The 15,337-nt window shown below is 41.6% G+C and overlaps 1 protein-coding gene across 18 annotated transcripts in view; it reads right to left on the bottom strand.

The window, feature by feature from the left end:
• Positions 1 to 15,337, bottom strand: part of DIP2C (DIP2 acetate--CoA ligase C (putative)) — a 1,028,010-nt gene that overhangs the window by 517,845 nt on the left and 494,828 nt on the right. For 11 of the 18 annotated variants that reach the window (XM_085631933.1, XM_085631919.1, XM_085631922.1 and 8 more), the window contains one exon: positions 10,237 to 10,374. In XM_085631933.1, the coding sequence (XP_085488059.1) occupies positions 10,237 to 10,374 (138 nt within the window). The remainder of the gene's footprint in view (positions 1 to 10,236; positions 10,375 to 15,337) is intronic. The other 7 variants (XM_085631929.1, XM_085631931.1, XM_085631920.1 and 4 more) reach the window with 1 other exon arrangement.

The following is a 15,337-nucleotide window of genomic DNA, read 5'->3' as shown; positions in this document are numbered from 1 at the left end:
CTTACACTCACCCCTTCCACTGCAAACCCTGCACGAGGACCACTCAATCAATGGCTTGATTGGCAGTGCAAATAAATGTTCTTGTAAAACTTGACAAAAGAAATCCCAGCTGAGGGAAATTAACACTTCACGATGTCTATTAGAATCAGTGTGTTAGGAGAGGGGAATTCATGAGCATGGGGTAATGCTTGCTGCAGTCGCCTGAGACAATACTTGCGCTGCATAACTTAAAGTCATGTTGATTTTGGTGAAACAGTGAAGCTATGACCCTTATCAGTGGATTGGCGAAAACCTTAGCCAAGACCTTAACCTGTATTCATTTAGGATACCAGCCTGTAGGATGGACATCAGTGCGGGCCTGTCAGATTTGAGTATCTGAGACAATGGCACCACAGAGGTCAGTCAGTCAGTATAGAGTCAATAGGTGGAGAACAGTAAGAGTGAAAAATGATGCAAACATTTGTAGAATTTGAGTGGGATGCAAAATGGGCCCGGGGATTTCCTAAACTTTTCTTGGTACAAGTGTCACAGAATTTTGTACGGACACATTCTTAACACAAGTTATAGTCAAAATGTGTGTTGACTTGTAATTTGTTCACCTAATTTGCAATTCTTCCACATTTAAATTGTAATTGTGTAGTACTCCCAAACATTGTGAGGGTAAGTTTGTGGCAATACTGGATTCCTAATAGTGTTCAGACTTATCCTTGAGTCCTGACTTCTCCCAAGTCGGCAGCAACCACGCAGAAAGCCACAAGGATTAGAATGCCTATGAATTGATGGTTGACTCCACACTCAGGATTTCTGCCAAGTCATGGTTAAGCTGGCTCTGTGACAGGTCTCTCTGTGAAGAAGGTAGAGAACATACGCAAGACATTGAAAATATATTGTCCCAAACCCCCATTTCAGAAAAATCGTCTGACCTGGTGGTAGAAATTAAAGAGTTTTGCAACCCACTTTGTTGACATGGTCGTTACTGTGCATTATGAAACACATGGTAGGCTGTGGCTTTCAATCAAGGATAAGAAGTACTCAGAGAAAGAGCTGTAATGCACAGTGAGAGCATTCAAAACACATCTGCCTAGTATCCCCCACAATCAGGTGACACTGACAAAATCAGGAGTACTACTGATCTGCTACAATAAAGAGCAGGGCAAATAGAAATTATTAAAGTTAAATATGAAAAACCCTGTATAGCCCCAGAGCCGTCGTAGACAGAACAATGATGGATACAGACGCGTGTTACAGCAGAGCATGCCTTTGTACCATCTCCTAATTCAACCTGCAAAACGACCAATTCATTTTGCTAAGAATTATTATTGCAAACAATGTCATCTCACCTTCTCCACATCCTTTGCGCCTTTTCTCCACAAGACATCATCTTTTTGTCCCACCTATCCGTCTCTCTTCATGATTTTGCTTTTTTACTTCTAAAAACAACTCTCTATGCTCTTACTGATCCCTCTGTTTAGTCATTTCACTCCAGCCCAGTAAAGTACAGCTGCTTCTCTTTTATCATTTTCTCCAATTTCTGACTCTGAACTTGTCTTGCCTCTTAAACTAGGCAACCCTATGGTGTCTACCTCCAACTCCATTCTTGCTTCCCTTTTTTTTGCACTCTATCTTTTTCTCCTCCCCTTTCATATTCTTTTTAACCATTCTTTTATCTATGGTTCCATTCCTTGAAATAAGTAATATTTTTATTTTCTTCAAGTTGATGGTTATCAGTTTTTGTTAGTTAGAAGTACATAAAAAATATCTTGACAGTTTGGTGAAAATCAGTCTAGGATCTAGGTTCAACCCATTACATTAATTCACACGGCCACCATATACAGTCAGTTAGCACTGTCAAGGTACAGTGACTATACTCGACCAGCCAACATGTTTTTCACTGCAAAGGAAAACTTTTTAGGGTAACCAAATGCAAGTATATGGGCTAATAAACACAGTAATGGAATGATCTGTATGTGGTGTGAGACTTGGAAAGATCCGACTACCAGATAAACGCAATGATAATTTGTAGAGTAGTTGTAACACTTGAGGTAAAGGCACGATAACCTACACCCTGGGTGTTGGTTTGAGAATAAGAACCAAGTATAGACCATCGAAGGAAAGTAGTACTGTCAAATATAGGTTGCCACCTGAAATAGTGATATGGCATAGTGCTGCACAGAAAAACAGCGAAGTAATTTTGCCTCTGCTAAAAAATAACCTTCTCTTGATCCTTTTGTGCTCTTGAAAGTCTGACCTATATCTCTTCTCCCTTTTTTTCCCACACTTCTAGAACACGCTGTGCATCGCCAACATCAACTTTTTCTGTAATATCATTCGCTTTCTCGTCTCCAATTGGGTTTCTGGCTGGCCCATTCAACAGACACAGCACTTTTGATTGGCTCAGATCTCCTCCAGTCAGCCTAACTTTAAACTCTTCTCTTCTTATTGCAGAATTGTCCACTACTTTTGATACTGTGGACCATTATTCAGCTTTCCACTCTGTATTACTTTGCTATGTCTGGCACAGCTCCCTTGTAGTTCTCTTCCTATCATTTTGATGGTACCTATTCTGTCTCTTTGGCCAATTATTTTTTTCTCCTTCTCTCTTTTGGAGTCCTTCATGGCTCAGTCCTTGGTCACCTATTTGTTCTCTATCTATACTTAATAGTCTCTGTGATCACTGCCTCTATTAATCTGGATTTATTACTTCTAAGCTGGGGATTCGCAGCGCTCCATCTTTGACCTCTTTTACCCCATCAACTCATGAAAATATTACTTTATGTCTTCCAGCTGTTAATTTATGAATGTCTTCTCGGGCACTTCAACTAAATCCACCCAAAATCAAAATGTGCTTTCTCCACACCGCTGCCTTTCATTCCCAATTGACACCTATCTTTCGAAGCCTACGCCACATATCTTTGCTTTTTCAGTTTGTGAACACTCTTGCTATTCAAAGTCTCGGCAAACTCTCCCCCAGTACTCGTTCCTCTCCTTACATCATATCTTTTCTCTGAGTTACAATCATTCTTCGGCTTCCGTTATGGTTACTTTCCATTGTACTTAAACATTTCCATTGTCTATTCCTTCATCTCTAGTTCAGTTTTACATTTCCTCTCAACCCTTACACCCTGCCTCTCAACGCAGACTAGTCTTTCCTCTTCTGTCTCCCTTCTAGAATTAAATCTTTGTCTTTTCTTGCTCCAAAGCTCTGGAATTTACTACCTTTTCCTTTCTTTAACCTCCTTTCATGTTCATTCGAAAGCAAATCTGCACCAGGGGATCTTCACTGTCAATACGACAATCATTTACTGTTCACCTTAGTCATTTCCACGAGTTCATAGGTACCGATGTTTAAAAATGTTTGCTTTGTACAGCGCGTCAAAAATAAAATAAAATAGCGATGGATCAGCAAACATTAGATGTACCACTATCATTACTCAGATAAGTTTCTGTAATAAGTTCATGCCCTCTCTCTGGACTTTGCTTCAGGATGCATCAAAAAATTGGATACAAATACAGCTTTACTAGAACCACCGAGGACACCCCGATTGATATATTAAACTATACATGTAGCTGTATGTGTGTGTGTGGGGGGGTTGTTTCCCTCAGCTATTACACTGATGTCTCAACACATGTTGCAGTAGTAGTCAAAGCATGCAGCATCTGCTGATGGAAGGTGTTTTTTTTTAGTTCCAAATCCAGAATGGTTATGTACAGGTACTTGCATGGTGAGAAGCCTGAACTTTGAATGGAGTTCATTAGCTGGTATATCGCAACCAGGCACATGAGATCACTGAGCACTAATATGTCTGCCAACGGAGGCCAAGTAATGCCCCTGAGATGACACTACTGAAAAAATCCGAAATCCATTACCAAGGTTCATTTAAGCCAGTAGAAGGAGCCCAGCTTCTGTTCATTGCAAGGTCTGACTGACTCACTTAACAGAGAGCTGTTTTTTTTTCACTGGAGAGAATTAAGCATGTGAGAGGCATGTGAGAGGCAGTGGCCACAACTGCTAAATGGCTAGAAGTGTGTCAGATATTCCTTAACAGTTAACTAAGGTTTTCTCACTGCACTCATCTACCACCATGGAGACTGATCTGTGGTGAGGTCTTCCTACGGATTCTTCCACCAACAGCATGGCTTCTCGTGGAACTTACAAGGGTCTTCACTTCACTTATCTGTCCTCTTGGTTTATTCAGGAAAGATAGGCACCAACTCCATTGAATAAGGACCGATCAACCCTTCAATAATAAACCCAAAGTAGGACCACCGATACTAGCCAAACACAGACTCATCACTAATCTGCCTGTGTTGGCCGAAGTGTTGCAAAAGGTTGTATCCGTCTTTCCCCTGCCGTTATGAGACTGTCCTAGATACCACCAAAACTACTCTTGCTGGACTTCTGCATGATGCCCTACATGTCAGAGATAACGCTTTGGCTTGTCTACTAGCCCTTCCAAATGTGTTTACTGTTTGATACCATGGACCATCCTACCATTTAGACCAGGCCGTCTGTGATCGTCCAAGCTGAATGGAACACTGTAAATTGGTCCTTTCTTCTTTGTCATTCACATTAAGTGTCTCTTGGTTATCTCCTGCTTCAGGAAGCATCTCCATCTCGAAGCAGTGGCTCAGTGCCCCTGTTTCTGCCAGGGTTATTTAAAATCTACATTGACCCCATTCATAAAATCTTTAAAGATACTTAGGTTGCAGGGCTAATATGTGCCGACAACTCTGGAGAATATTTTGCCCAAGGTAGGTCATCTGTATTCCCCCACACTAAAAGCTGAAATAGATCAAGAGCTAGCTAGTAAAGGCACAACCATTTGCAGCTTAACAGTACAACGACTGAGATTAGTATTTGTCACCAAAAAAAGAGTCAGTCTGGCTACACTTCAGGTATCATCGGGAGAATATGGACACATTCCTACTGTGCCCTACAAAGTTAAGGACCTTGGGGTAAGCTTTGATACCAATACGAACCTAAAAATTGAGAAAAGATCTGTTCTTAGTAGCTGTTTTCACCAACTTGCCAAACATAGGCCTAAACTGCTCACTCTGAATAAGGCACACATAGTCTTGATTGTGAGGCCGTCACTGCTTCACTAGGAGACAACTACGAGACTTCTAGGTAAATCAATAACAATGGACACAGAATGCCATAGCGCAACTATTCTCCAGTCTAAGAGAGATCATGTCTTGCATGCCAGAAGAAATATTCAGTGGTCCCCGTCAGGGATAGATTTCTTTCAAATCCGGGGGTCTGATGTGCAATAGTACTGGCTCATTGTCTGCGATCTATCTACTAAACAGAATCTCTTCGTACTCCCCATCTCCAAATCTTAGAAGGCACAACCAGATCGCTGTATGCATTCCTCTTATCGCCATAAATCTAATTGTGTGGCTATTCTTTCTCCATCCAGGGACAGGTTTGCTGGCACTGACTCCCACAAAACATTCAGTACTTGTCCAATCACTTCTCCTGCAAAAGGCCCTTAAAGCAAATTTCGAATAAAAGTTTATCAAGTCCTACAACAGTAAGATACCTAAGCTAAAATGTGATATAATTACAATCATTAGTTCCAGTGTTGTGGAACAATCTTTCATTGGATTTGAGAGCAACACCTTTCTTCAAACAGTATAAAAAATATTTTAAAAACCACCTTTATTCTATAGGCTCATCTGGAACTATGGAGCCTGTTGGACAGCTCTATGAGTAGTGCTCTACAAATGTCTATTATATGTATAGGACTGTTAGGTCCCACACTTGGCATATGATTTTTTTCCAGAATTATATTTTGCCTTATGAAACATAGGCATGATAGCCTTACATTTGGGCAATTCTGGTCACTATATTTGGGTACACTTCACAACCTAACAATTGTGTAAAGGTGGTAAGAAATAAATGACAGCTTGTTGGGAAATGTCAGACAGAAAAGAATATCTAGCAAGATCCGCTGTCCACTCATTGGGAGCTGGGAGAGTAAACAACCTATGTAGAATAAGAAAGATATTAATAAAAGTAAAATTAAGGAACACACTCCATCACTAACTATGGAGAACACCCAATCCGGTTGCTTTGTCAAATAATGCATCACATTCAGGGACCTCTCTCCTGCCGACAGATCACAAGTCTAAAATCCTACTGAATCAATTTAACAAAGCCGTCAAGTGATTTGGTTTGCTCTGGGTGCATACCAATTATAATCATCGTTCTAGATTTTCACCGAGATTTATTGTAAAAAGACTTACAATATGCAAATTGAAGAGAAATCCTTGCAAGATAACAAATGCAATGAATGTCTACAGATGTCTAGTATCTGCACATTCATGACCAGTGGATGAGAGATGCCTATTTTTCTTCCTCTTATGATGAGGCTGTGTTCCTTCCAGCTTGGTGAGCATTTTCTCAGCAGCCTCCTGCATCGATAAGAAATATGACCTGAGAGCAGGGGAGGAGGAGAAGCCAGGAACTAGGCTAAGACTAAAACATAGGACATTTATTGGAGGAACCCATCAGAAGTCACCAGAGAGTATTTAGGCTGCATCAAACGGCATGCAGCGCAAGAGGAAGGCATTTAAGACCTCTCCATGCAGTGAGTCAGCAACACTATGCCCAGCAGGACAGACTGGCTATATCCCATGCTGCCACAACAGCTTGAAAGAGGGCCAAGATGAGAAATACAGCAAACAAACACGAAACAGACTCTCTGGCATAAAAAAATAATTTCCTATAGTCAATTGCATCACATTTACCTTGGTAAAAGGAGGAAAACCAACCAGAAGCCTTTTTTAAAGAAGGAATTGTTTAAGTACACTAAATGAGCTGCCGTAAGCAGAATCTACATCAGAAGCTTCCTAAATATTGGTAGCATACAGGTGTCACACGCAAGTCTGTTAATATTGCTGTTCTCAGTTCATTAGGCTCTTGGAAGCCCAACTCTTGATAAGCTCATGTCCCGACCCACCGAGACTGAATTCACTTTCTATCATAATCCTCTAATAAACTAAACAAAAGTAATTTAAATACCCCCTTTTTGTGTTACTATTTAAAAAGTAGCAAAGCGCACCAAAGTACACCTAGAGCCGATCTATATTTAATATAATATTGCAAACACCATTTACTGATTTTACACAGAAAAGTAATTACAATCGGTGTATTTATAAAGTTCATACGCAAAAGTCCCAGTTCACAGGGATGAGGACATGACACTTTCCGACAAGCATTTATTACATGTAAATTGTAACAACAATTAGCCTAATTTCTTATAGCATGTTCTACCACAGTTTTAGCCTCTTCTTCTACAAATTAGAGGGGCTACTATTACCCTAGCTACTTAGGATCAATTTATTAAACTTCCATGAATGAAATCGTGAGCTGGCCCTGCCCAGTTTCAACCCTATGACCCGCAGGCCACACTCATTTCTCAGTCATGAGCATCCAACTCACTGAATAATCTTACAGGCAATTTAAGCCATACATCATTACCATTCATATAAAATCTATGGAAGTTTGAGAAGTGGTGAACAAGGAGGAAAGGTAAATAGGAAGTTGTGCAATAGTAGACAATTATATGGAAGGATGAGAGCACGAAGGTGTAAAAGGAAAAAATGAGGAACTAACAGTACTGCATCAGCTTATATGGATGCTTTGAAAAATAAGCCGACGACATTATTAAAGAAAACTAAGAACCATCCAAAGGTCAAATCAAGGAATCTTTAGGTTTAGACAACCAACTCCCCAGCCCTCTGCGGTTCACAGAATTGGAAGCTCTATTCAAAAAGCACTTGAAGAGGTGGCTCTTCTTGACCCCTGATGCACTTTGTTATTCCCTTATCTAAATATCTCCTACTTTCCTCTTATCTTCCCTCTCTTGTGGGTTATTGGATTCAATCTTAGCGCCAGGATGCTCCATTGTGAGTGGCAGTGCGCTTTATACGTTTTTTAAATTTATTCATTCATGATGTGTGCTAACAAATAACGAGAAAGTGAAAAAAATTAATAAGAAATTTCAGACAGGCTGCAATGTTTTTGAAATGCAGTAGTTCATTGTTCTCCAAGAAAAGTTAGAGTAGTCATCTTCAAATGTGTAAGGGGGCATAAACCTGTTAGTGCTTTTTTAAGAGATGAATTCAAGAACCATAAAGCGCTTCCATCGAGGGACTGGGAGCTGGGTTAATACCCCAAGAAGTTTTGGTGCTCCCGTGAGTCTGGTCATGAAATCAGCACATTACGCTCCACAAAAACGACAAAGTGTATTTTAGCTTCAAACATGAACGTTTATTAAAAGTTAATGGCTTTTAGAAAGCAAAAAATCAGCTTAGAAGCAAATTCTAATCAGAATACACATGCTTCAATTAACATGTTATTCAGTTAAATCACATCTTAGGAGACAGAAGACGAACCAGAATGGGATTCCCTCAAATGGAAGGACAAAGGACAGTCCACCCTCTCCCTGATAGAGCACTCTAAGACCTCCCTCCTCTGTTCTGCTCTTCTCTCATCTCTTCTTCAAACACACATACTCTAACATTTTACACACCTAAACACTGTTCTCATACGACTGTCCAATCAGGTTGAAGCAAAATTATATCATTACATCTGAGAGCCTCTCGAGGTTTTGTTTACACTACTAGCTTCTCTTTGCCTCCTTCAAGCTTGCATTATCTGTAACCAGATGAGATACATGGACTAGCTTAAACTCTGCTGGTGTCTTTTGAATGTGCAATTTACTAAAACATTCCTCGCTAATCATAAAGAAAAGAAAACATTTCTTCCCGTGTGAAAGAAGGAAAAGAAAATGTGTTAAAAAAATTAGAACTTCAGCTTGCCTAGAAATAAAATGTTGACGTCGCAAAACAAAATGGAAAACAACAGACATTTTAAAATGCAGGCCTACATTAACCATAGTTCATCTAAACGTGAATAAACAATTTTTCTACAAATTTAGCATTAAAGTGTCTGTGTGATAATGTCATGTAAATGCAAACATGTTTAAATATATATATATATAACTTCACAAAACCATTTACAGCACACACAGCCCACGATAACCTAATGCTAATCTAAAAACATACATTTTTTACTCCTAAACTACACATGGAAGTAGCTTCTGAGAAAAAAATAATTACATTATTTGCTACTTAGGACCTATGAAATGTTATCACTGCCTGTCACCTGCTTGGTCTTCGGTATCCTAAGCCAACCTTTGCCCTAACACTGCAAGGTTTCTACGGGAATATGAAGTTTCATCATCTTTTTGCTCTGGACCAGCCATGTTTGAGGAACAGTTTTTAAAATCAGGACCCTAAGTCAGAACTTTCTTGGCTCTCTAATGTTTATGTAAGATTAATTTTTAATTGAGTAAAGCAGCATTTTTGTATGGTGTGTGCACAATCAAAATGTCTTTTAATCAGGCTATTTTATTGGGACTCTCTCCCTCATCCTTCTTTGGATATTCATCTAGCCCATTTTCCTCTCCCATCTCAATTTGATACTTTCCCTGTTTTGGTTTTTATCCCTCCAACTGGGGCTCTGTCCCACATTCTTGATGTCTCTTCCTCTCCTTCTTGGGGACTTTTGCTACCATTAAAAAACACAATAAACACTATCCCTCTTAGAGATAACATCCTTTTCCACAGCCTTTTCATGAGATTTTCAACACACTTTGAGACTGTTTTTTCCTTCTTTCAGGTTACCTGCACCTCTTTGCGACAGTCTGTCATTCTTTAGATTGCATTCACTTTCTTCAGGGCTCTCTTCTAGTTCTTAGGAAGAAGGGCCTGCTGTTTCCCCCACTTTACAACCCCAAATAAAGACCCTGTAGCGAGGACATAACCCACCCAGACTGTCTCCTGTCTTGCTGCAATGGCGAGGGGGAGCAGGTCTCGCAACACCAGAGAACGGCTCCAGATTTACCTCTACTGGTAACAGTAGATAGGAGAGGTTAGATATATTTTCAATTACTGATTATTTTGCAGACCTGCCTAAGTTCACTGTGTGTATTGTGAGGGTATTCACCCAATCTGGAAGTCTGAGAATAATACAATTCACAAACCCTAGGCTTTGAGATCTAGTAATTTATGATGTTACCTCAATCTCAAAAGCTACTGCAAAAGTTCAAGCAATTTTTTTCATAAAAGAAGCTGACCACACTTAGAATCGAATGCATTGGTTAGTTGAATGAAATGATCACTGGAACAACAGATATAGTTTAGAAATAAAAAAGGATAACACACTTTTATGCTCACCTGGGGGTGTGTAGGCATCCATCGAGGTTTGCACCACTAAAGACCGCCGTTTTGAAGGCATAGGCACAGCCATCTTCCTCTCTTTATGTTTTGCAAGTGCTGCTTGAACGGCTTCCGTATGTACATCTGTAGACACAAAAGCACAATCTGTTCAAATTCTTTGCAAAAGGCATTTACATTCTATATATGTCTTGCTGAATTGGAAATGTTGTCTGCATAAAAACTAACTCCAGCCTGTAAAGCGGAGAGCTAAACTTCTTTCATAAAGATAAGAAATTCCCATTAACAGTTGACAACTACCAAGTTGGCTTGCGGACTTCGTGGTCAGTTTAAGATACCTGATACAAATACATTGCTTGTGATGTAATGTAAAAAGAATTTATAAAGCGCACTGCAACCCATCGGGCATCCTGCCGATAAAGAGGGAAAGACAGTAACAAACGACTATGACATGAGCAGAAAGATGTTAAACTCTGGGAAAGAGCCAGGTTTTAATTTGTTTACGAAAAGATAGAAGATCTTTCATCTGTCGCAACTCCAGGGGTAGCTTGTTCCAAAGTCTTGCAGCGGCAACACTGAAAGCTTGTCCCCCCAGCTTAGCTCTTCTAGTCAGGGGTACTTTCACCCAGACTAGGGGGGGGGGGGGTGGAAGGGAAAAGGGGGGGGGGGGGGGGGGAGGGCGGAGACAGATTGGACATACCAGCAGAATTTACTCTGCAGTGGTATGGGACCCAATCCATTCAGTTCCTTAAACACAACGCAGAGGGGTTTAAAATGGATCCTCTGCACTATGGGAAGCCAGTGCAGCTCTGCAAGGGCCTGAGAAGATGAGGATTGACGGGGGCGTGTCAAAGCCAGCTTGGCTGCCATATTCTGAATTCTCTGCAGTCTCCCAGTCAGAAACTTGGGGAATTCCAACAGTAATGAATTACAGTAATCCAACCTGCTAAAAATCACGCTCCTAACTACCAAGGGGCGTGTTTGAGCAGGGAACCGAGGAAGAATCTTCCTCAGATTCCTAACAAGAGAGAAGCAATTCCCCACGATTTTATTAACATGTGTTTCCAAGGTCAGTTTCTCATTAAATGACTCCCAGATTGCGAACTGCCTTGGATGGTAGCAATGAGGGGTCAGCAGGAATGGGCCAGAAGTCGACCGGAAGGGAATAGGGCACTCTCCCACCCTCAGTACAGAGGATTTCAGTTTTATCTGCATTAAATTGCAGAGAGTTATTTCTTAACCAATGAACCACGTTCTGCATACAGACATGGAAGTTCTCCAATGAAGATGACTGTTCTCCCTCCAGTGATAAAATCAACTGGGTGTCATCTGCATAGTTTACCAGGCCTATGCCGTAAGATTTAATAATATCCACCATGGGACGCATATAGACGTTGAAAAGAATGGGGCTTATTGCCGAGCCCTGCGGCACACCATGATGAATTTTGGTAAACTTGGACTGAAAAGGGGGGAGAGCCACGGCCTGACATCTATCAGATAGATATGAATGAAGCCATTTCTGTGCCAGACCAACTACCCCCACTCCTTCCAACCGTTCCAGAAGGATCTTATGATTGACCGTGTCAAATGCGGCAGACAGGTCTAATACGATCAAGATGGCATGTTGACCCTTCTCTGCACGCAAACGAAGATCATCCAACACGGTCAACAGGGCAGTCTCTGTCCCATGTCCCGGACGGAATCCAAACTGAACCTCATCCAGTAGATCAGTTGCCTCCAGGAACTGGGAAAGTGCCCTGCTCACATGGCGCTCAATGATCTTTACTGGATATGGAGGGAGTGAAATAGGCCTGTAGTTTTTAAGACAGGCCGGGTCGAGTGAGGGCTTCTTCAATAGGGGGGAAACAACCGCTTGCTTCCAGCAGGAGGGAACCATCTCACTATGCAGGGATTTATTACACAGCTGTCTAAGTGGGGGAAACAGTTCAGATCCGAACGCTTTCCAGACCCTATGTGGGAAAGGGTCTAAAGATGAGCGGGAAGAAACCCCAGCAGCGATTTGCTCAAACACCTCAATAGAATATATCAAAATGATCTAAAAGAGGCATCTGAGCCGAGGCCTTCGTATTCACTCTCGGGTCCTCCTGCCCATCCTGTGTGGGGCCAGTGGTCTTATCAGCCATACTGTTCTCTTCTAGCCCTTCAATAATTTTACTAATCTTATTATCAAAGAAGGCAGCTAGGCTATCACAAAGTTCCTGCGTGGGGAGGACCTTATTTTTAGTGCAAGCAGGGTTGGCAATATCGTTCAGTATTTTGAAAACGCTTTTAGAGCTATAAGGGGCCTTCAGAATTACATCTGCAAAGTACTCAGCTTTGGTAGAGACAATACTTTTCTTATAACTAGAAATTTTCTCTTTCCAGATAACTGTCTGTATCAGAGAACCCCTTCCTCCATTTCCGCTCTGCCTGTCTACAGCCCAGTTTATAATTTTTCAAGGCAGTGTTATACTAGGGCGCTGAGGGTTTACCATCTCTTCTAATCATTTTTTGAGGGGCGATCTGATCAAGATGGTCATTGATGTGTGAGCAGAAGGTGACTTTGTTATCCTCCACCTGTTTCCCTGGATCAAACAAACCTTCCAGATGGAATACAGGGGAGGAGCTAGCTTTCCTCAGCAGGCCTTTCAAGTCCCTGCTAAGAAAGCATCTTGTCTCCTTAATAACAGTATTGTTTCATTTGATATCAAACACATCAAATTTTATCAGGTGGTGATCAGACCAACCAACCAGAAACACATTCACAACTTCCAGTGAGTCTTCCCTGGCGAATATCAGGTCCAAGGTATGTCCCCCCGTATGTGTAGGCTCTACCACCCATTGAGTAAGGGACAAATCCATACATGATTGTAGGAGATTGTTATACCCTGAGACCATACTCCTGTTAACCCATAAATTAAAATCCCCCAGTATAAGGAGCCTGGCATGTGAAAGAGCCATGTTACTAAACACATCAATCAGGTTTTTCTGTTGAAGGAGGCTGGCCACTCCTGGCGGCCTATAACAGATGATACCTGTCAGCACCTGGTGCCCAAGAATGTTTAGAGCAAAGCCCAATAGCTCGACCCCTTAAACCATGTCGATATCCACAGGAGAGAAGTTCCAGACCTCCTTGAAAAAGATACCGACCCCTCCACCTCTACCACAAGGACGTGGCTTATGAAAAGCCTTGTAGCCCTGAGGGCAGGCTAAGCCCAGTTCTAAATCAGAATCCGGATGAGTCCATGTCTCCGTCACCACCAGGACATCCAAGTCATGGGACTCTAACAACATCTGTGTCTCCAGATAATGTTTACAAAGGGACCTAACATTAAGCAGGCCACATCTCAGGGAGTCCGTTCTAGTCAAATCAGCTACTGTCCCTATCCCTGCCGGGATCAATAATTGAGCATCCCCCTCAGCCACCTCCTGCTTACCCATTACCTGGGGAGAAACTCTCAGTTGTCTAAGAGCAGGAGCAGCACAACGATTTACCCCAAATTCAGCATGATGGCTGGCGCTGTGCGCAGACGGTACGCGGACGGGCGCAGATGGGCTTGCCTTTGGTGCGCCAGCTGCGCGCGTCGTCGCCATTAGCATATTTTAGCTGTTCTGCGTGAAAAAGACTAGTCCGTCACTTCTCAAGATGGCTGCCCCAAACTCTGCCACCGGAAGTGAGGAAGGCAAGGAAACTCTGTCGCAACACCACTCCCTCCACTCAATCAGCACATGCTGCGGTGGAACGGGGAGGGAATGCGGTAAGGTATGTGATCAAATGGCAATGTGCTCCGTACAGGTAGTCAAAATGCACAACACATAAAATACAACGAGTAAAAACGGCACAAAGTAAGTTTTTTTTTAAAGGCTAAAAACGTAGCAAGATTACAAGTATGAAAGGTTAACAAATGCCGCCTATGCGCATGAAAACCCACAGAGACAGAAGTCAGCATCGGCTTTGTACAGTAGATTCAATAGAACAAGTCGGGAAGCTCTAAATTTTTAGGGGGAATTCAGCATGAACCTAAAAACCAGTGCAGTAGATCTGTGCGAAAGAGAAACAATTACTGCCTGCAAAAGTCAAGAGACCATGATTCAAGCATGCTTTACCAATAACAAAATTAATTCATCACCGACCAAACAAATATTTTAATTAACACAGGATCCATCTAAAGAATCAGACCTTGTCCAGAAATACCACATTATTCATCCCACATATGTGTACTGATGGCAACTCAAAATGGTGACGAAAGATAAATCTCCTGGGAAACCATATCTCACAGAACCACATGGGCATTTGTATGCACAGTAGTTATTCCATACCAGACATCATCCTTCTTGTAACAATTGATGAAAACCAATCAGACGATCTACTTCTGATTCTTCAACTGGCACAGGTGGTCAAATATGGCTATCGCACCCATTATCCAACCCATACTAGCACCGCCATATCACTCTGATACCTCTAATCAAAATGAACCATGGTTTACAAATGAAAGAACTCTACTAGTATTTCCAGGGTTTTATACCCAAAAGGAATAACTAACACACAGAAACTGTTCAATCTGAACCAAGAAGATGACATACAAACATGTTACAAAACTCATGTAATAAATAAAAAAAAGAGACTAACGTCCCATTGAAAACAAAACATCAATGTCATATTAAGTAGCTAGAGCGACTTGGTTACTGTATGTCAAATTGGCCCTGCATATAGCTCATTATGTGTCATTAGTGCTGGGATAGGGACCTACATTTGAACAGTGGTGCTATCGAAGGGGGAGTGGTGAGTGGTTGCTGTCACCAGAGGACTCTTGAAGTCTACGCTAGATGACCGGGTCTCCTTGCTGGAGAGTAGAGACACCACTGCAAAGGAAGGGGCATTGGGCAACCATACATACAAACAAACAGCAACACCCTTTGGCACCCACATCAATAAACACAGAGTACAATACAGAGCAATAACATGCAATTCATTAAATAAATATATCAAGATTTGTAAAGCGCAGCTGCATCACTCGTGAGGGTCTCGAGACATTGGGGGGTAAAGCTGATGCATCCTGTAGTATTGGTTGAGCATCCAGGTTTTGTG

Source organism: Triturus cristatus, chromosome 10, assembly GCF_964204655.1.
Source record: "Triturus cristatus chromosome 10, aTriCri1.1, whole genome shotgun sequence".
In the NCBI taxonomy this organism is placed as follows: Eukaryota; Metazoa; Chordata; class Amphibia; order Caudata; family Salamandridae; genus Triturus; species Triturus cristatus.
The sequence above is the reverse complement of the archived record's forward strand: the minus strand, read 5'-3'. Positions and strand labels throughout refer to the sequence as shown.